This window comes from Vanacampus margaritifer, chromosome 5 (assembly GCF_051991255.1).
Source record: "Vanacampus margaritifer isolate UIUO_Vmar chromosome 5, RoL_Vmar_1.0, whole genome shotgun sequence".
NCBI lineage: Eukaryota > Metazoa > Chordata > Actinopteri > Syngnathiformes > Syngnathidae > Vanacampus > Vanacampus margaritifer.
In genome coordinates, this window is record NC_135436.1 from 24,398,098 (window position 1) to 24,419,367 (window position 21,270).

General features: G+C 39.7%; 1 protein-coding gene across 4 annotated transcripts in view; it reads left to right on the forward strand.

Moving 5' to 3' along the window:
• Positions 1 to 6,634: 6,634 nt before the first annotated feature.
• The window catches only part of igsf9ba (immunoglobulin superfamily, member 9Ba), a 58,112-nt gene continuing 43,476 nt past the window's right edge, over positions 6,635 to 21,270 (forward strand). For all 4 annotated transcript variants that reach the window (XM_077565385.1, XM_077565386.1, XM_077565387.1 and 1 more), the window contains exons 1-2: positions 6,635 to 6,971; positions 16,843 to 17,040. In XM_077565385.1, coding sequence (XP_077421511.1) covers positions 6,908 to 6,971; positions 16,843 to 17,040 — 262 coding nt within the window. In that variant the 5' untranslated portion in view covers positions 6,635 to 6,907. The remainder of the gene's footprint in view (positions 6,972 to 16,842; positions 17,041 to 21,270) is intronic.

The window sequence follows — 21,270 nt, forward strand, 5'->3', positions numbered from 1 at the left end:
AACTAACTATAATTGTAGTGAAAAGTCCTTAATTTTTTTGTAATGAATTTAATACTTGAGCCTTTGGGGTTGATTTTAAATGTGATTTAAGTATATTTATTTCGATATTAACAGGAATAAAGACGTTTGAAAGTGTGTCGCGCTGAAGTGACGTCACCTAGCAGCAGCGAATAGAAAAGCACCTTCAGATGACGTCACTCATAGCATACAATTTTGTTGGACTTTTGGCTCCAGTGGCTCGTTTGGCTGCTTTTTTTCAGCCGAATTGCAACGCTAGGTAAGAATTTAAGTGCATTACTTTTTTCATTTTACCATGGTATTTATTAAATCTTGCACACAAGTAATACACAACAATTTATAAAAACGAAAACTCATACTAAAACTACTAGTACTTTTTACTAAACTAAATCTAATAAAGACTAACAGAGCCGCCCTTAAAACTAATTAAAACCAACTACATTGAAAAAAATAAATAAAAATAAACTCAAAATGAAATAAAAACGAACTATATTGAAATTTCCCAAACTATAATAACTGCTATGGGGAATTCAGCGTAAGCCCTGTCTGATGTCTTGCAGGTGTCAAACACCATCTGCAGTCGGTAGGAGATGAGGATAAAAGATCGATATATTCATTGCCAATAAAGTTGTCACAACGTTAATATTCTCACATTAGCAACTTGACAAGTGGCTGTCTTCTTCTTCTTCTTCTTCTTTTTAATTAACATAACAAAACATTAAAGACAGCACTTCAAAGACCTCTAAAATCTACGGCCTGAAATTGTGTCACAAAAAATTTAATTTTAATCATTTTTTTGGGGAATAGAACCGCTAAACGTGAATAATTGCGTTGAAAAACGGACTTTGAATTACATACGTTGAATTTGTAGTGTTTAATTTGAATCAATGCATTGAAAAACGGATTCTGAATTGTACAATTTGAATTAATTAATTTGGCTGCTGTATTGATCAAATGTATTTTACCACATGAAGGAAAACAAAAGTTTACTACAATCCTTAAAAACAGGTGATTGGTTAGGTTAGGTACAAAGGTAATTCAAAAGAGCAACTCATCAGCAAGCTCGGGAGACGCGAATGCAAATAAATGCATGTTCATCACGTTTGTACATGAACACCAAAGAAATAATAATAAGTCATAAGTGCAAAAGAGCTCGCACCTAAAAATGATACAAAATTATATTTCCCTGACTCTTGACAATGACCAGTAGGTGGCGGTATAAACCTAAGATTTGCTGTTGTTGCGCCATATGCTGCCTGCTTGTCGACACTCGATTGTCATTTAGAGCAGCAATACACTCATCAATCCATCAGTTTATATCGCCTAATGTTTTTTTTTTTTTTAATAATGTCAGCACTAAAGGGTAAAGATAACCATAAAGCAGAAAACTGCAAACTGATGTACGGTACAATAAGATCAATGTAATTACGGAATAAACGTCACAATGCATTAATTATTCCAGCCAAGCCCGTAAATGTCACATTTTGTCTGTCCTCTTGCTTGACTACTAAGCCTACTTTTTCATCATCTAATAAAGTTTTATGATGGTGACAGATTATTTTCAATTACTTTTTGTGGGATTGTCTTTTTTTATTAGAACAACCAATATTGTTTTGAACATACAATATCCTTTGAGCGGGGTATAAATAAAATATATTATCAAAATATATTAAATATCAGCCACAGTGATATTTATGCCGAACATACAGGGAGATGAAACTGCAAAGCCGCTTTTTTCCCCACCCCTCATACAATAAAAAGATTCTATCTCTCCCAGGATACCTCAGTTGCGTTTACAGTGGCGAGGTAGCACTGAATCAGAACGGCACTGGCTCAGTTAGCGGAAATCACGTGACCAAACTCGCAAAACAGGTGTGCTATGATTGGTCGTTCAGCAACAGTGATGTCATTTTTTAGGCGACAGCAAGTGGCAAAATGGCTACCATGCCATTACATACCATGCTAATACTGGCATCAATAGATAAAGAAATATATATATATACACACACACAAATTAAGTGGAATTGAATAATTTCCTGTAGCACCCCTCTTATGTTATGAGGCTTATGATTAAGTTATGATGAGTTGGGGGCATCAAATGTCTAAATATGCTGTTTATCGAAACCATTTGCATCCCAAAATAGCAACTGGAGGTCAAACCGAAGCGCGAGAGCTGTGAATTTGCAGGCACTGTACACGTGGTGCGATTAGCACTGTGTTAAAAATAGATTTGTTCAAGGAAGAAAAAAAAACTTAAAAGATTTGATGACTTACCATCCTTTTAAGCATGGCTGCTTTTCACACACTCATCACTGCCTTTTTGCTCTAATTGGACACATTTGGCGATGGCAGCGACGCATGTGACACACCTGTAGAGGCTTGTGCGTAAGTAACCATGGCAACTGCATAACTAACAACGTCACTATGAAAGGTCTTTTTTAAGTCCCTTGAACTCGCTCTGGCTTAACTAGAGTAGATAACCACTCAGCTTCTTTACCTTTTTTCACAGAAGCCAGTCTAATACTCTCGGCCATCCGTCTTTGCAGGCAGGCCGACTAGGCAGCTCGTTCCCTGACGAGCGCTGAACATGACAGCAAGCGCTGACTGTAATGTGAGCGGCGGGCCAGAGACCAAAAAGTGACTTTGAGGCCTCGTCATGCCCTCGTGCCAGCGCACAGTGTGTGTCACTCAAGTCGGCCATTTTCCCAAAGGTCTTTTAGGCATGTATGTTACGTACTACATCTCATCACAACCACTCTCTTTTTATGGTGTACGGTAGAGACCTGATATATGTCATGAAAAGTAATCGGATACTTAGCATAGTTCGTCCCTGAAACGTAACGGTAAAATCAATTGTTTTGATAATGAATCCCCATAATTGCATTTTCATTCAATTACGATCACTATGTCGATGCTATCTGCTTCGAAGTCAGCAACCTCCAAAATGGGAGGCTTCTTTGGCTCATTTGCTCGTCTTGTCTGGGAACCAACGCGATGATTCACGTGGTAGACATCTGACAATTGCTAGCGTTTTAGGCCACACATGAGCCCAGGAATTTACTTATGATGCACGCATCAACGGCATCTGTCTATTTGGTAAAATTAGTCAGGATGATGAATAAACACAGGGCTATTATTATGCTCATTATTATTATTATTAAGAAATCGATCAGCGCTAGAAGCACATCAACAAACGACCGTGTGTATTGTTGATATTTTTATTTAATGCTAGTAGTTTTTTTTTTTTCAGACCACATCCCGCATAAAAAAGAAAATGTATTTCTCTGCAGTTGGACAGAATACGTCACATTAAAGTGGGTGGGATGGGGGGGGGGGTTGATTATTGGTGTCATTTGACAAAAACAAGGCATTTGCACATACCCACTTTAGCTCCCATTACACAGTGCAGGTGTACCTAATATTATGGCCTGCCATTGACAGCGTATGAATGCAAGGTCTGCTCCCTCTTTAGGAAAGTAAAGCAATGCTGACCACTGCTGGTCATACAGCCGCATTGTGGACGTACGGCGCCCATGAACGCACCATAATAAGACATACTGTAGCCGTGCACGGAAGAAAACGTGGTCCACATCATCATGTTGCAGACTAAGTTGACATGCTGGACGGGGGCTCTGTAATGTACACACGCATATGTCACTGCCATTGAACTATTTGTGCCTGTTGGAGTATTGTATTTGTAGGCTTGCATTGATCTTCAGTTCCTATGAAATGAAACAAACTGCCATGCAAGTGAATAAAAAAAAAGTCAACCTTTGTTAGTATGAAGCAGTAAAAATAAATAGCTTCATATTCGAGATCAGGGGGCAGCAAGCTCTACCGTTAAAAGAGCCATTCTAGGCCAAAACAAAAACAAAAACAGTAGTGTTTAGTATAATATAAAGCTAATTAGAGCTGCACCATAACAGAAAAATATGCAGCAACCAATACTTTAAGATTCATTTTCTTGTACCTTTCATCTTCCTTTTTTTTTGGGGGGGGGGGGTAATATTTCTTACTTCATTTTTCATACATTTAGACTTTTCTACCTTTCAAATTTCTGATATTTTTGGTAATTTTATGTATTATAGTAATTTTCTGCTTCTCTTCTGGCAGTTTTTTTTTTTTTAATCATTTTTTTCCTACATTTTTTGCCATCAATTTTCTGACATTTTTGGCAATTCAGTGGACATTTTATGGTAATTTTCAAGATTTCTTCTTTTGCTTTTGGACATGTTAGTTTTTGAAATTTTTCTTTTCTGACTTTTTATCCAATTCTCTGACATTTTTGGCAACTTCGGGGATATTTTGTGGTAATTTTCTGCTTTTCCTCTTATTTTTTGGACGTTTTTTAGGTCATTTAAAAAAAAATCATCTACCTACCTCTTTTCTGACAACTTAACTTTGTCTTTGCTTGTGTAAAGCACATTGAGTTGAAATAAAGCTGCCTTGCCTTAAAAATGTGAACTCTGACAATTTGGGAATATTGCATTATTCATTTTTTACCTAAATAAATATCCATCCATCCATTTTCTTAACCGCTTATTCCTCACATAAGGACCTAAATATATAATTAATTTAAATAGTTTTTATTTATTTAATATTATCCCCAAAAAAATACAAATGTAACAAAAATATTAATTTCTACTATTTTTTTTAAATTTATAGATCCACAAGAGAGGGACTAAAGAGCCCCATGTGGTTGCACACCCCTGTTCGACATATTCATTTGTGGATAAATAAGCATTCTGCCCAACTTCCTATCATTTTTATGTTATGTTACATAACTCATAATCCCAAACTTATTTCTCGGGACTCCCTCTGTTGCCTTTCAAAAATCAGAAAGATTTCATGTTCTATCACGGTTTCATCCACAACCAATAGTTTGGTTGCATAAGAGATTATGTTATCTTTTGTCTGGTGCGGGGAAATCCAACTCGCATCACGGAAAATACAAATTGCCCCGTGAGGCAGATGCCTGTTACGTCACACGTGTTTCGCCATGGAAACGCATCTCGTATGCGGCTACATGCATGTTGTCAGAGTTGTGGTGTCAGCAATTTGGGAGCTTGGGGTGGGGGGGGGGGGGGGTAACGGGAAGTGTGTGTAGGTAATTCCAATGTGTCTTACTATGCAGAAGAGCACTCCACCTGTGAAGATGGCCACAATCGATTCCTGAAGCTTAAAACGTGGAGCAATATGACTGTCATACTTCAAATCTTTTTCACGCAGGGATCCTGCAAAATTGCCTAATTGTAGCAGTAAATGCGATTTTTGTTTTGAGTTGCGAGCGCTAAATGGTGGCAGAGAATTTCACAACAAGTAGCAAATAGTGAATAATTCTACCAACAAAAAAAAAGAATGCTAAGCAAAACACAAAACAAAAATTTTTTTTTTTAAATTGTAATTAATTAAAAGTTAACTCACGATTATTAACACATTTTATATCTGTTCTGAATGTGCAATATTTTTTTCTAGGTTTTCATACTTTAACCAGTAACAAAAGTGGATTTTTTTTTTTATTATTAATTAGTCAAAATGATTTTTTGACGTCTATAGGCGTCAATGGCAGTGAACGGGTTAAGAGAAAATTACGTTTTTTTTGTTTTTTTTTGTTAACAATGAAATGCTTCTCCCAGACTACTTCAACTAAATGGTACCATTTTTTGCTATACAGGTAGAAAATAACGTGAAAACGCCATGGAGAAATCAGGTTAGGCGGCCTTGGTGAGTGGCAACATAAGATGGCGGCCAGTGGCGTCACCTCTCCCAACAGCATTTACAGTACAGTCATATATAATGACTGTGATGGTAGTTGAAGAAGAAGTTTATTTATTATATCTTTTTCAAACGTCAAAGGAGAATGAACAGTTGTGCGGCAGAAGTGCTCACCACTAGTAATATGACATGTATGAAATATGCAGAATCCAGTCTTTGATGGTTTGGCTGGTGCAAAGCGGCGTATTGTGGAGGTGCAATAATCGCAGCCCTGTGTGTGCACATGCATGCAGAAACAGAGGCATCCATTGAAGGGGAGACGAGGCGAGGGGAGGGGAGGGGTGAGGAGATGTGTGTAGCGTAGTAGTGGAGTGGCTGGCTTATCAGGGCTAACCATGTGTAGTGGATCGAGGGAAGGTGCTGCATCCTCACGCTTTATTTCTGTCGCCACACCCATGCGTCACACACACACACACACGTCACACGATAAACACTGAAAGGCGTGGATGCTACACATGGAGATGATTTAAAAAAAAAATTTTTAGGCGCAAATATGTCCAAGACATGTCTCTCAGTCAATGCGCATGATTCTGCGGCTCCCCCACAAGTCTACTACGGGCACGCTCCAACTCACCTTGAATGAGGCGCACGGCCGGCCCGGCCAATCACCGCGCGAGAGGCCCGACCGACAGCCAATCAGGCGAGAGGAAGAGGGCGGGATTTGCCAGGAGCGAACGAAGGGAGGGAGAGAGCGAGCGTGTGTGTGTGTGTGTGTTTGGCTGGGCTTTGCGCTTCCTCCCACTCCTGGGCTCTCTCCGCTCAGGCGCTCGTAAACGGAGAGAGAGAGAGGAGGGGAGGGGAGGGGAGAGGAGTGGGGGGGGGGGGAGAAAAAAAACGGCTCCGTGTGTGGCGAGACGAGCGCGGCGGCGGCGGTGGTGCAGGTGCTGTGTCTCATCGGGGATGCGGATGGAAGGACGGGGGAGGGAAGAAGGGACGAAGGGAGGCGAGCGCGCCGGGGAGACGATACCGGATGCGAGAAGTCGCTAAAAAAAAAAAAAAAAAAAAAGGAGGAGAGAGAAGAGCTACAAATAAGGAGGCGCAAGGTCGAATATGAGCCATCGTGGTCGAACGAACGGGGCACTTGGCGTGGCGATAGCTGGCTGGCAATAGTACTATGATTTGGTATGTGGCCACTCTGATAGCAAGTGTATTCAGCACCAGAGGAACGGCCGCTCAAGGTGAGTCGAAGTGCAATTTAATAGCCCCCGTTGCATTTTTGCACACCATCTGTGCGTGCGTGAGAGCGCGTGTGCTGCTGCGGCTCGAGGCATGCGTGGCTTTTCTTTTCCCTTGCACGGGATTTTGCTCCTAAAAAGGCTTACACACGCACACACGCACACAATAGATGACTGTGAGCACGGCTGATCATGCTTCATTCAGTGTGTGGAAAGCGTGCATGTGATCATAGCACGGCAGGTCCCATACTCCTGTGAGAGGGGTGTGACCGTCTGAGCCCCTCCAAGGATGGACCAAGTAGCTAAATAATGCATCACATGTCAGATGAATGCACTCTTAGCTTTGACAGGAGGCTGCAATGTGCACTGTCGCGGTAGTGCGTCCAGCATCAATTGTGCATCATGAAATGACCAAATCACCCTCGTTTTTTCCCCTTCATTTTATAATTTTTTTTTAATAGTCGTACTCCATGTGCATTGACAGATGCACTCACTTAACCTTGCTTTCCCATTCATGTCCAGACGAGGGAGACACGGGCCAAGCTGTTGCCTGGTAACTGATCCCAGTGACTCCCTCCCACCTTGCACGTCCACGCATACCCATCCCAGTTCAAACTGCTCTGCTAGCACACGTCTGGCGTGAAGTCTGAGAGAGAGTGGAGTGAGTCTTAAAAGCGTTGCTGCAGTGAAGGTGACAGACTGGCGGATTGCTGCAACCGCAGAGAGTAAATAGGCGTTTGTTCATTAGGGCCATGCTGGAAGATCAACGTCAATCTTTTAACTTGTTCTTGAACAAATGCAAAAAAAAAAAATTCTTAAAAAGAGATGCATTTTAAATTGGAAATATATGTTCTTTTATTGTTATTATTATTTTATTTCAAAAGTACACTTTAATTTCTTGGGGAAAAAAACACCAAACATATTTCACAAGGAAATACAAACTTTTAGTTGGAAAAAGAGGCCTTTTTTTGAAAAAATATAGCTTGCTCAAATAAATAAGGCATTTTTTGGTGAAAGCTAGAACAAAGCTTGAAAAAAAAAAAATCCTAAAATGAATTAAAACAAAGTAATAAATACAGTTTATGTTTAAATAATATATTATAATAGAATATATTTTTTAAAAAAATCGTTCTTTTCTTGAAAAATATACCTTTAAAAAAGTTTATTATTGAAAGAAGCAAAAAAAAAATCGCCGGAGAATTTAAAAAAGTTATTCTGACAAAAATGACAACTTTTTATTAAAAAAAAAAGTCTATGCGAAAAATATTAATATTCTTGAGAAATGACAGCTTTTTCGGAAAGTATTTTCTTTTTAGACAAAAATATGACTTTTTAAAATGATTTCTTTGCTTTTACTTTGAAAAAATACAGCTTCATTTTTTTAACAGATGACAACTTTGATTTCTAGGTCAACATTGTTTTTACAGTGGAACTTAAAAAAATAGAGCATGATCTAAATTATTTTTTCAAAAGGAAATAATAATGATAATAATCATAATAATAATTATTATTATTGAAGTGCTATTTAAATAGTCACCATCTTAGAGTGTTTAGCATGTTTTGCATAATAAAACTAAATTATCGTAAAATGACTAACTTTGGTAATTTGTGACGCTATTTATACATATGCTGTTTATGTTTGTATCTTTTGTATCTTGTGAATGTAGTTGTTCTATGAAACCTTTTGATGCTCTCCTTTGCGAGGCGATAACTTTTCCCTCTTGAAATGTGATCTTCTTGACGTGAACGTTTAGGTCCAGAAAGTGGAGATTATGTGACACGTCGAGCCGTAGTTTCATGTTATCTGTAAATCAAAGCTGCCAAGTCAGTAAATGGGTCAAGTTTAGCTGGGATTATTATTTTTCTGTTACACGGCCGACTGATGAGATGGTGCCGAAATGTGGATGGTGAAGTCGCTTATGATGTGAATGGGAAAAGGCAAAATCAGGCCAGTGACTATTTGGGCAGTGAATCAAACAGTCCATATTTAGTGTGAAGCAGGAGAGTCCTACCAACTGTGTTGCATGTTCACATGAACGTCCTGACATGGTGTGTTGTGCAAACTGGCAAACGATACCCGGGTTTAAGCCCCAGGACAAGTCGACTGCTGAGCATCTGCGCCCTTTTTTTTCTTCTCACCGCCTCCCTCTGTTTCGCACGCTTCTGTGCATTCATTCACTTGAGTATGCAACACATGCAGATCTCGATTTATCGGAGAAGAGCTGTCTGGCAATGCAGTTGATTCTTATGGTAGAGTTACAGCAAATATTCGGACTTTTCAAGGATTACAACTAGGGCCCGACCAATCACGATTTTTTTTTATTTTTTAGGCTGATGCTAATTTCAGTATTTGATTGTAGTTGGCAGTGGTGTAGAACTGTGCCAATGCTAGAGCTCATTCTAATCATTTGGATGGTGACCCATATGCGTATATTAAAGTTCATTTGTGCCTTGAGATAAGAGTGACCCAACTTGTGAATTTTTCAAGATACGAGCCGCCCTTTGACCCATGTGCTTATATAAAAGTTCATTTGTGCCTTGAGATAAGAGTGACCCAATTTATGAGTTTTTCAAGATACGAGCCGTCCTTTGACCCATGTGCCTATATAAAAGTTCATATGCGCCTTGAGATAAGAATGACCCAACTTGTGAGTTTTTCAAGATACGAGCCGCCCTTTGACCCACGTGCCTATATAAAAGTTTATTTGTGTCTTGCGATAAGAGTGACCCAACTTGTGAGTTTTTCAAGATACGAGCCACCCTTTGACCCATGTGCCTATATAAAAGTTTGTGTCTTGAGATAAGAGTGACCCAACTTGTGAGTTTTTCAAGATACGAGCCGCCCTTTGACCCACATGCCTATATAAAAGTTTATTTGTGTCTTGAGATAAGAGTGACCCAACTTATGAATTTTTCAAGATACGAGCCGCCCTTTGACCCATGTGCATATATAAAAGTTAATTTGTGCCTTGCGATAAGAGTGACCCAATTTATGAGTTTTTCAAGATATGAGCCGCCCATGGCCGATTGTTTTGCTTTTGACTTGCGAGCAAAAATGTGAGATATGAGGGCTTCGTGATGGCAGTGAGTGAACTCAACTCACTTCACAACAAGCAGCAGTTTGGCAAATAGTGAGCAGTTGTTAAAAAAAGAGGCTTCAAGCTGTTTAGTACCACTCCCAGTTGAAGTTTACTCTCAAACTAACCATAAAACAGAGAATTACACGTTGTGTATTTAAAACAACCACAAAGCTTTGCCTGAGGAAAGTCAGTTTAGCTAATGCTAATAAACAATGCAAAACCCCACAAAAGGGCAAATGAATAGCATTGGTATTGCGGTTAGGGCTGGTGAAAAGTAAAGTCAACCATGTCAACTGTTGTATAATGTAGATTTAATTATGTATGTGTGAACTAAATGGTAGTAGCTGTTTGTTTACTGTAAATGGTAATCGCTAGCATGCTAATGCTCATCGTGATTGCTAATGGTTTAGCATAGGCCAGTTATGTTTGTGTTTAATAATGCCCATGCACAGAAGAGAAATAATTAAGAAAAACATTCTAAAAAATTTTGACGGGGGATTATCCAACGGAAAAATCGATAAAATAATCGATCGTGAAGAATGACCCAATATTACTGCGACTTAGTGACACCAGAAGCAGGACGAAGCCCATAGCAACACGCAGTACCCTCACAAATTGAGCCGTACCATATCGAATTGAATCGTAATCTCACTGAATCAAATCGTTGCACTTTCAAAATGAACCGTCGAGCTACATATCAAATTGTCTTTTATTAGAGAGATGCACACCCCCAAGTAAATGCTTTTGTATCTCATCTAAATGTTAAATCAATTGACTGTTTTCTACTGCAAAGTCTGCTCCACAAAAATAGCTCGGGCAGAAAATATCAGCAGCGGTCACGGAAGTTTTTTATTCAATTCATTTATTATGATTATTTGCTGCCAGGTAGGGGGGGAGGGGGGGGGTTTATAGCATATGGTCCGGCAGACTGGAGGTCACTTCAACAAAGTCAACGGTGATTTGGCAACCAATCAAGGTGAAGCAGGAGCACCATAAGCGGTAATTAAGTGACGGTGGCAGAGCGTTGCCGTTTGAAGGGGACTATTTTCAGCTTTGCGTTGCTGTTTGACAGCATGCGCAGATCCCATGTGAACAGCGACTTGGCAATTGGGATCTTAACATAAATAAATAAATAAAAAACCCAGTGCTACTTATCAGTACATACTGAGTGCAGTTTACTTCAATAATACTTCTAATCTGTCTTCTAAATCCCTAATGATCCATTTCTTTAAGCAAGATATCACGGCTTACTGTATGAAACGAATCTTCAACATCAATAAATATCATCCCCGCAATCAATCGTTTTTCAATGTTAATCGTCGTGCCGTCAAAACTGCTGTTGGAAATAAAAAATGAGTGTTTTGTTTTGTTTGTGAAACCTATATTGATTGGTACTTATAATATTGCATCTGGTCAGAAAGGAATCTAAACTTGCTGCGAAAAGTTTCTCAAAATGTTTGAAAATTGGGGTAATAGTGAGATCCGGGTCATGGCACCAATTGAAAGGTTCCCGGACAATCTCCGCCGGACCTTTTATCTTTAATGCCCGCTATAGGCCTCCTAATAGGAACTACCAGAAGTTTGTAAATCAAATCAAATCTTTACTCATTCATTTTCAGTGAAGCAATCCCCTTCACTCCCGGTTTGTTTTACTGGATTTTGATGATTTTGCATGGTCCACAGAATATTGTGTTCTATTGCTATAAAAACATGGAACCGACCAAAAGAAAGATTAGAGTCTCTTCTTTCATCAGGAAAAAAAAATGTTTTGTATCTGTTTCCGTTTCTCAGCTATTAGCATTAGAATATAGCTTAAGTTTCATCGATATTCACAAATCATTTCAAACCCTTGGGGAAAATATATTTTTGCAACATGGCCCTGGCTGATCTCTTGTACTCTGCTGCCACCTGCTGGCTGATTTTTGTAATAACTAACATTGCTTTACGTGACCTCGTCAGGTCAGGCCTTCTGTATGCTCTAGCATAAAAAACAACAACGTATAAATATGTTTTTGGGAGTGACGGATAATGTATTAAAAAAACGTATTTATATGTTTTTGGGTTTGAATGAGTTGAAGTCTACAGTTCATAAGAAAACAGTCCGTGTCCAAATATATGGTGACCCAACATTGTGGCTTGCAGCGGATGCAAGGTCACATCCATTAACTCCACTCATAACATTACCTTCACTCCGCAACGAGAAGCCTTGCTTTGGTGGTGTCACATTTCCTTTATCCGAGAGCAGGATGCCAATTTTCACTCACGTTACTCAACTTTTGAAAGGCGAACGTGTTCACTGTACACACTACCGCTTTACTATACTCAAAAACGGAAACAATCTGAAATCTCCTCCAAAAGTTTTAAAAATTGACTTTTTACTCGGCAACCTGACATTTGGTAGTCATCTCCATCATGTCATACAGTATATGGAATATAACAAAATCTTATTTTAAAAGCTTCTTTCATGGCCGCCTTGTAATGTGCATTTCGGAGCCGCACTGTGTTGCTTCGCCCTTGGTGTGCCGTCTTTCTCTCCTTCCTCGTTCTGCACTGGAGTTTTTTTGCGCAGGTGTCAGCACATCCACGGCATCCCTGACTGAGGATGGCGCATCAGAGCGCGCGGCTCGGCAATTAAAAAAAGAGGCCTGAATTATGAAAAGAGCTTTCTGGACTGGTCACGACGGAGCAAGACGCAGATTAGACGATTTTTGGACAGCCGTGGCAATCCTACAGCCTCCTTTCTCTGCTCACCATGCATACCACCACCCACATTAATTCACGATTAATCACAAATTTGATATCTGTTCTAAATGTACAATCATAATTTTTTCTAGGTTTTCATACTCTTGTTAACAAAAGTGAGAAAAAAATGTTAAACTAATAGAAATAGTTCAAATGAATTTTTGACGTTTATACGCCCTTTTGCACGCCCTTGAGAGGCTTTCTGCAGCCATTTCGTCCAGTGAGCCTACTCTGTGTGCCGCTTGTATACAAACATCCCTCTTTTTTAAAAAACACTTTTTTAGTTTTGCAATGCAGATGTTCGTTGGTGCTTAATTTACAGTATTGTAGCCCAGAATGTGCTTTTTGAGCGTATTTAGTGAAATAGTGAGTGGGATGCTTTTTAGGTTGTTTACATGCACTTGAAAACAAGTTGAAATCTGCAGCGGATTTTTAGCCCCTGCCTCAATGATTGTGTGTTGCTATGGACAGCTGCCCGCTGATGGGCCGTGAACAGATGTTTTTCATTGGTTTATGGGGTTTATCATAACAACATGGAATAAAAGGTTTATAATTTTCATGTCATTTTTGGTGTACAGTACGGTTCGTAGTCAGCCTATTTGGCCATTTCCAAGCTAGTCATTAGCAATTATACTTATATATATATTTGTGTATATATGTATGTATTAGAGCTGTCAAACGATTACATTTTGTAATCAGATTAATCACACTGTAGAATTTTGATTAATCACGATTAATGACAATTAAAAATAATAATAATAATATATTTTTTTTACATTTAATGCTATAAGGACGTCTTAAATTTTTTTTGGACCCACTGAGCACTCTAATTTTACTTGTTAATTACTCAGTTAATTACTTGCATAATTTAAAATGAAAAAAAAATAAGAAGACCCCAATAGTTTGACATGAACAAATGTTCTGAATGTCATGCGGAAACATTTATTAAATTTTTTACTTTAATGCATGTAATTATGTTTATTGCACAACCTGTGCTACCTTAACCCCTGGGCGTTATTTTATTTTGAAATGACTTGGTCAGAGCCTACAAAAAGCCAAAAAATGGTCAAATAACGCCCAGGGGTTAAACAAAATCGCTGTCAAGCTGAAGTGTGATTAATCTCGGTGTTAATACGTGATTAATGCAATATTTTTTCGTGGCACTTTTCTTATTTGGCAGAATGTTTCATTTTCTGATGTACGGTTAGCGTCACACTTTATGCTGGTGATCTTAATTCTAATTATATAACTCCTAGCCCAAAAAGACAAAAAGAAGAAATCTATTCTCAGCCATTATGTTCTTAACAAATTTGAGTGATGTCACACGGCCAGTCAATGGTGCTGTTCTAATAATTGACGTCTTTTTTTGACAGTCACTGAAATGCCAGCCAATGGCGGTACAGTCAGAATAAATGGCAAAGCCACAGACAAAGGAGTAAAACATGTAGAATGCATGAATGAATAAACGGTAGATAGCTTTAAATTTACATTATGGGAAATTAATATGTTGTTGATAGCATGAATATTCCCCATAAGTGCTCATAAACCCTTGCGGGCGTCATTGTGAATCTATAGGAAATGAAATTGCTAAATGCTATGATCAAGCCACAGCTGATTGCGCCCCCTTGAGGATCCTCTAATGAAATTGGACAATTATTAGCTCTGTAACTAACAATCCAGCCAGGAACCGGAACCCTCCTGAACGTCAGCACAGAATACAGAAAACAAACATGGATTGTCCCCCCCCCCCCCCCCCCCCCCTCACCGGTGGGCTTGAGTTTGCGCTTGAGCTTGTGCTTGACGTCAAGTGACTCTACTTAGCCAAAGCAAACAATGTGGCCAGTGTGAAGTTACAGAGGAAATCTGAAGCAGTCGGGAGGGCCGTGAATTCAAAAGACCTTTGATATCTATCGGCCATTCAATCACAGCAATGGTTAAAAAAAAAAAAAAAAGAAGGCCTTTTAATGTCAGTGCTTTGCATTTCAAAACAACCAACCCGGGCCAAATATGTCCTGCCTTCAAAAGAAAAGACCACCACTTTTGTGTGTTAGCCTTTTTGTTGTATACTTCCATATACTTCAAAAGTGAATGTGTAAATTTTTTACTTTTCATCATAAACTATCATATTGTGTAGTAGACAGAGGGAACTGTGCTGTTGTTTGAATAATGGTACAATATATCGAACTTTAAGTCACTGGCATGTGGATTTGATAGATTTGACTAAGCTAAGCTAAGTTATTTTATTGACAGATAATCACACTGTATAGTTTTAGCTCATCTAAGTTTTGAAGAAACAAAAAGGTTTTAGTGCAATTTTAAATGTCAAAATCCTTCATCCTTCAAAACAGAGAGATTTAGAAGATAACTCGCTAGCTAGCGTACCATATTCTAACCAAAGATAACAATAAAACACAAAGCTAACGTAAAGCTAACTTGCTAGCTATCCTCATTCGAATCAGGGATGCCACAGTCTCAACTCGGTGTCTCCAAACATATCTTGATTTATTTATTCTGTTCATTTTCCCTACATATGACAATTATTAAATCATTCATTGTGTAAATAATAATGTATAAAGGAATTACTGAGCACTTCAAGCTAACATTGTTGTTAGCTTGCTACCATCTAATTGTATTCTCATGATTCCAGCCCGAGCTTCTAAATACATATTTAGTTTGAATTAAAATAGAAACATATAAACAAGAAGTCAATTTTTTAAATGGATTTTATGGATTAGGTCATCTTTCAATTTAAAAAAAAATGCTAGGCTATCCGTCTCCTTTGGGCTATTCGCAGATTTAACAATGAAATGAAGTATTGTTGACTCTCTAGATGGATATTTGGACATGGAAATACAATGCAGCTTTACTTATTTCCCTCTTTTGGTCAAGAGGCACAATAGCAAAGCAGATTCCAGCAGATGAGTCTGGAAAAAAAATAATAATTTGATTTAATCTGCGCTGGCTGAAACGAGCAAAGTGGATTAACTCTATGACAGGATAATACCGATTAAAAATGATAAACACACTCACTAAGTGATCCATATGGCCGTTTCGAGATGGAGTCCAGGCTTTGGCTTGTAGACAGAAGCAGGTGGTGAAAATATCTCGGGTTTGATTCCAATTTGTCAAAAACAAGCTTACAGGTCATTGTAGTCTGATTTTATTCCCAACTCTGGTATCAAGTAGGGTATGAAGCCAAGGTCGAATTTTGAATTTACATACTAAAAAATGAGTTGTTTTCCTAAACCACTCATTGGGTAGCGGTGGATTTTGAGTAGATTGAGTTACTCTTACCCAAGGTTTAAGGGGTTAATTATTTAAACTCAGCAGATTGGGCTGAAGATCCAAAGATAGTCAGAGTTTTAGACACAGTTGTGTACTGAAGTTGAAGTAGATTTATTGTAACATTCGAAGAAAATGTTGGTGGCGACTGCATGTCTCAGGGGGTTATAGGGGTTCAAACCCGGGGCCAAGGTGGGTTTGGCAATATTGGCAATATTTTTAACCACAGAACCCATTTCTTCTAACTCATCATTACAGGTCGTTTTTATCTCATCGGATCTAAAATTTAGACCCAACGTGCTGGGTCCTCAACACAATGCGCTTCGCATAAACAACCCGTCGTTGGCTCCGATACTTTCGTCCACTTAAACCTTCACGTCGCAATTGAATAGATTGATGGACTGGATGGATCCCAATAATTATCTCACTAAGCATTATCCCGCTAATGAACGCTTCCACTTCCATTTTCTCGGTCTGGAGTGAAATGTCAGCGTGTCCCTTGATGTCCCGCCTCAACAAATGCTCGGTCCGGGCGAATGGCAAACTGGAGAAAATCCATTCCCAGAGTGAGCGTTCTGCTGAGGCAGGTTGGTCGGGCCCGATGGCAGCCAGCGAAGATCAATGGGAGCTCTTGGCAGCTTCCGTTCCCGTACAGTACGGCGGCGTCCACTAAACGCCGCGCCGCTTTATTGTCCGCGTGCAATAAAGAGAACGTGCTTTTAATGCATTGCAGTCGATTTGTTGATCCGAGCGCCTAATTACGTCCTCAGGTGCCCACGGAGTGAGAGAGGAGCCCCGGTTTGTGACGGCGCGCGCCGGAGAGAGCGTGATCCTGGGGTGCGACGTGTCCCCTCCCCTGGATGGCCAGCAGCCCCCCTACGTGGTGGAGTGGTTCAAGTTCGGAGTGCCTATTCCCTTCTTCATCAACTTCCGATTCTACCCTCCCCATGTGGACCCAGAGTACACTGGTGAGTACCGATGCTAAGAGCAGTCATTGGTTGTCACCAAATGGCGCGTTTCATATGCGAGGCAACTAAAAGCGCAACATCAAAAAAACTCACGATGTTTGCTTTGAAACCGGGGATCCATCAACCATGCTAAATGCAGATTAACTCATTCACTGCCATTGACGGCTAGAGACGTCATAAAATTCATTTGAACTATTTCTATTAGTTTAAATGATTGAACATTTAGAGCAGATATAAAATGTGTGATTAATCATGAGTTAACTATTGAAGTCATGCGATTAATTACAATTAAAAATTTTAATCGCCTGACGCCACTTAAAGATGATTAAAAATTCGGGGCGTCAGGCGATTAAATGTTTTAATCGTAATTAATTGCATGACTTCACGAGTTAACTCACAATTAATCACACATTTTATACCTGTTCTAAATGTGCAATAAAAAAATCTAGGTTTTCATACTCTTGTTAACAAAAGAAGAAAAAGATGTTAAACTAATAGAAATAGTTAAAATGAATTTTTGACGTCTATAGCCGTCAATGGCAGTGAATGAGTTAAAAGGCCAGGGTTGGGGTTTTAAATTAGGGTTGAAATTAGGGTAAGGTTTCAAATTATTTTGTTTGGAGGGTCCTTGTTTCAAACAGGCTTCTATAATTTGCATTTGAAGGCAAAGTTTCAAACTAGAATTTTGATACAGGATTCAAATGAGGGTTTACAGCCTGCATTAGGGTTTCAAATAAAGGTTTTAAACTAGGGGTTTAAGTCTGGGTTAGGGTTTTGAGTTCGATTTTCAATCTAGGTTTGGGCATTCAAGTCAATGTTAGGGTTCCAAATTTTGGTTTCAGGCTTAGGATATTCAAAAAGGGTTTGGATTCCCGAATAAACCTTAAGGTTTTAGGACTGGTTTACGGTTTAAAACAAGGTTTTAAAGACAAGTAAAGGGTTTTAGATCGGGGTTAAAGTTTCTGATTAAGGTTTCAAGTCACGGTTTGGGCTTCAGTTTAGGATTTCTTTCTGTGCTAGGTTTGTAAATAAAATAGTTTTAAATTAAGGTTTCAAGTCTGTATTATAGTTTCAAACAATGGTTGGAGTTTCTTGAGATTTGCAAGCCAGATTTTGGATTTCAAGCCATGTTGTTTTTGTTGTTTGCTTGTTTTTGTTTTTTCAAGGGCTGGATCAGGGTAAACTTGGGTTCAAGTTTCAAATGAAAGTTAAAAAGGGTCTAAGTAAGCCTGTTTTAAGGTCTGAAATTCGGGTTTGACGCCAAGTGGCGGGTTTCAAATGAGGGTTTTATAACATGGTCCAGGTTAAGGTTTTCGATAAGGTTTTCAGGTCTGTGTAAAGGTTTCAGACAAGGGGTAGGGTTTCAATTTAGGGTTTAAAAGCTTGTCTTATACGCTAAAGAATGAATCAACCCTCGTTTGATTGTCTAATTATGAGGTGTGTTCATAAAATACTCATCCTTTCCAGAAAACACTAATCGAATTCCAGAGCGCCCCCCCCCCCTTCCACGCACACACATATCAGATTCCTCGTATCAGAAATAGCAGTGAGGCAAATGAACGAGTGTTTTGCCATGTGATTGATCTGCGACTCACACGGTTGAGTGAAAGTGAAAGCCGCGCGTATTAGAGATGCATTACACGCCGCATGAATCGCATCATAACCTTAAAAAAATAAATCATCCCGTGCTGATTTAGTCAATACGTCTGCGCGCTGCCTTCAACGCAGCAGGAAATTACTTCCTCTGATGTTGCGCACGTGCGTGCGTGCGTGCGCGTGTTTGTTGTGTGTGCGAATGTGAGACAAGACGGCGAGCTGTCAGAATGGGGTCACATTTTTCCCCCCGCTCTCGTTGGTTCCTCTTTACCGCGTCGCAATCGGGCACCCTCGGCTGTTAATATGCTGCCAAATGGAGGCAAGGCATGGCTTTATTTCAAACCTGGGAATTCAAAATGACGATTCAAAAAAAACAAAAAAAAAATTTAAGGGGATGCCAGTGTGTCACTGTTGACTTGAACCTGTCGGCCAACAGCGGCTTTCCAACAATGAGCAAAGAGCATCAGTGTCCACTAGGCCTCACCTTGGCTGGTGGACACTACCGTCTCATTAATGAACATTTTCAAATTAGGGTTTCAAACAAATATTTTGTTTCAAATTGGGGTTTGGAGCTATGTTTAGCATTTTAAACAAGAGTTTCAAGCCAGAATTGGGGTTTCAAACCATTGTTACAGTTTCAAAATGAAGATTTTGAACCAGGATTAGTGTTTGAAATAAGGATGAGGGTTTCAAAGTTGGGTTTGGAGCCAAGGTTTGGGTTTGGAGCCAAGGTTTGGGTTTCAAACAAGGGTCAAGCCAGGCTTAGGGTTTTATGTTAGGTTCTCCAATTTGCGTTTTAAACTAAATTTATGATTTAGAAAAAAAAAGTTCAATATAGAATTATTGTTTCAAATTAAGTTTTGAAGCCAATATTTCTAATTTGGGTTTTAAACTAAGTTTATGATTTTTGAAAAAAAGAAAACAATTTTTTTTCAACAATGGAGTTATTGTTTCAAATTTAGCTTTAAAGCCAGGATTATAAGGGTTAAGGTTTCAAATTAAACACATCCTACAAAAACAGAAGTAGTGCGTTAAGTGTAGATATTTCAGTTCCTAGAACATTTGAACTCAATTGCTAACCAAAACAGCAGCACTTATTGAGGCACTTAAACATTCGCTTACCACTCCACATCGTTGTGTGTTTATGAGCTGCATAATTGCTTAACATCCGCGAATCTGCTGAACTTTGGATGCAAATCATCCCTAAAGAAAATACATTTTCCCGCTAAACGATACACTTTGCGCCACCCCTCGCAGACTACATTATCTCCCCTTCATTACCGCGCGTGCTTGTCCCGCGGCTATATGGAAATTACAGCATTTAAAAACATCTATTTTTGTGCCGACTCAAAGCAAAGACTCCATCAATAATTCAGCCGCGCAGCTTGTGAGATTTTTAGCGTCTGATTCTCAGGCTCTGGGACAAGCTGCCGGCGTCGGAAGATCAGATATCTTTCAACAACACCTCCCCGGCGTTCCGAGTGATGTGTGCGGGCTAAGCCGCGGCCTGCAGATGTGAAATGATATTTGGAAGCAGGACCAAAGATTATTAAATAAACATCAAAGTGGACGTGTTTGATGATGGACTGCGAACAAAGTCCAATAGCGTTCTGTAGAGTTTACAATAAGGGGAAAAAAATATGACCTGCAAGGTTATGCTTTTACGCTCCAGTCCTGCGTGCAGCAGTGATTGGTCACTACTAAAAAGCATCCTTGCTAGGGGACGAAAAGGAAGACTACTTCTTAGATTATCTTTCTGGAAATGAGATGTAGTAGATTGTTGATCTGGTAGTCCAGGGTGTGAGAGGTCCTGAGGTCACGAGCCCAATTTTTAAGGGCTTGTCCCGTTTTTCTCTGGCCCGCATGACAAGCAAGGGGACTAGCATCATTTTAATGTGGCCAATAATGTTGGTCTAGGGCAGAGGTGGGCATCGAGGGCCGGAGTCCTGCAGGGTTTGCATGTTGCCCTCCTCCAACACAGCTGATATATGATCAGCTCATCAGCAAGCTCTGCATAAGCCTGATAACGATCCTGTTGATTGGAATCAGCTTGTGTTGGAAGTGAGAAACCTCCAAAACCTGCAGGAATCCGGCCCTCCAGGACCGAGATTGCCCACCTCTGGTCTAGGGGTATAATTCTCCCTAAGGGTGCGAGAGAACCCCGATGAGCCGTCTGGCAATTGTCACACGGTGGACATGAAAGGTCTGCGGTGGCATTTTGGTCAAGGGCAGGGGTGGCGAGATCCGGTCCGGTCCTGAAGGGCCGCAGTTACTGCACGTTTTGGATATTTCCCTCCTTTAACACAGCTGATTCATGATCAGCTCATCAGCAAGCTCTGCATAAGTCTGATAACGATCCTGTTAATTGGAATTAGCTGCGGTTCGAGTAGGGAAACCTCTCAAACCGCAGTTTGACATCCCTGGTCAAGGGCAGTGGTGTCAAAGTACGGTACTCGAGGGCCTGCATCCTGCATGTTTTAGAGGTTCCCCACGTTCAACACAGCTGATTTATATTTAAACTCATCAGCAAGCTCGGCAGGAGCTGATCATTGAGTCAGGTGTGTTGGAGTAGAGAAACCTCGAAAACATGCAGGACTCAGGCCTTTGAGGACTGGACTCTTACGCCTGCTTCAA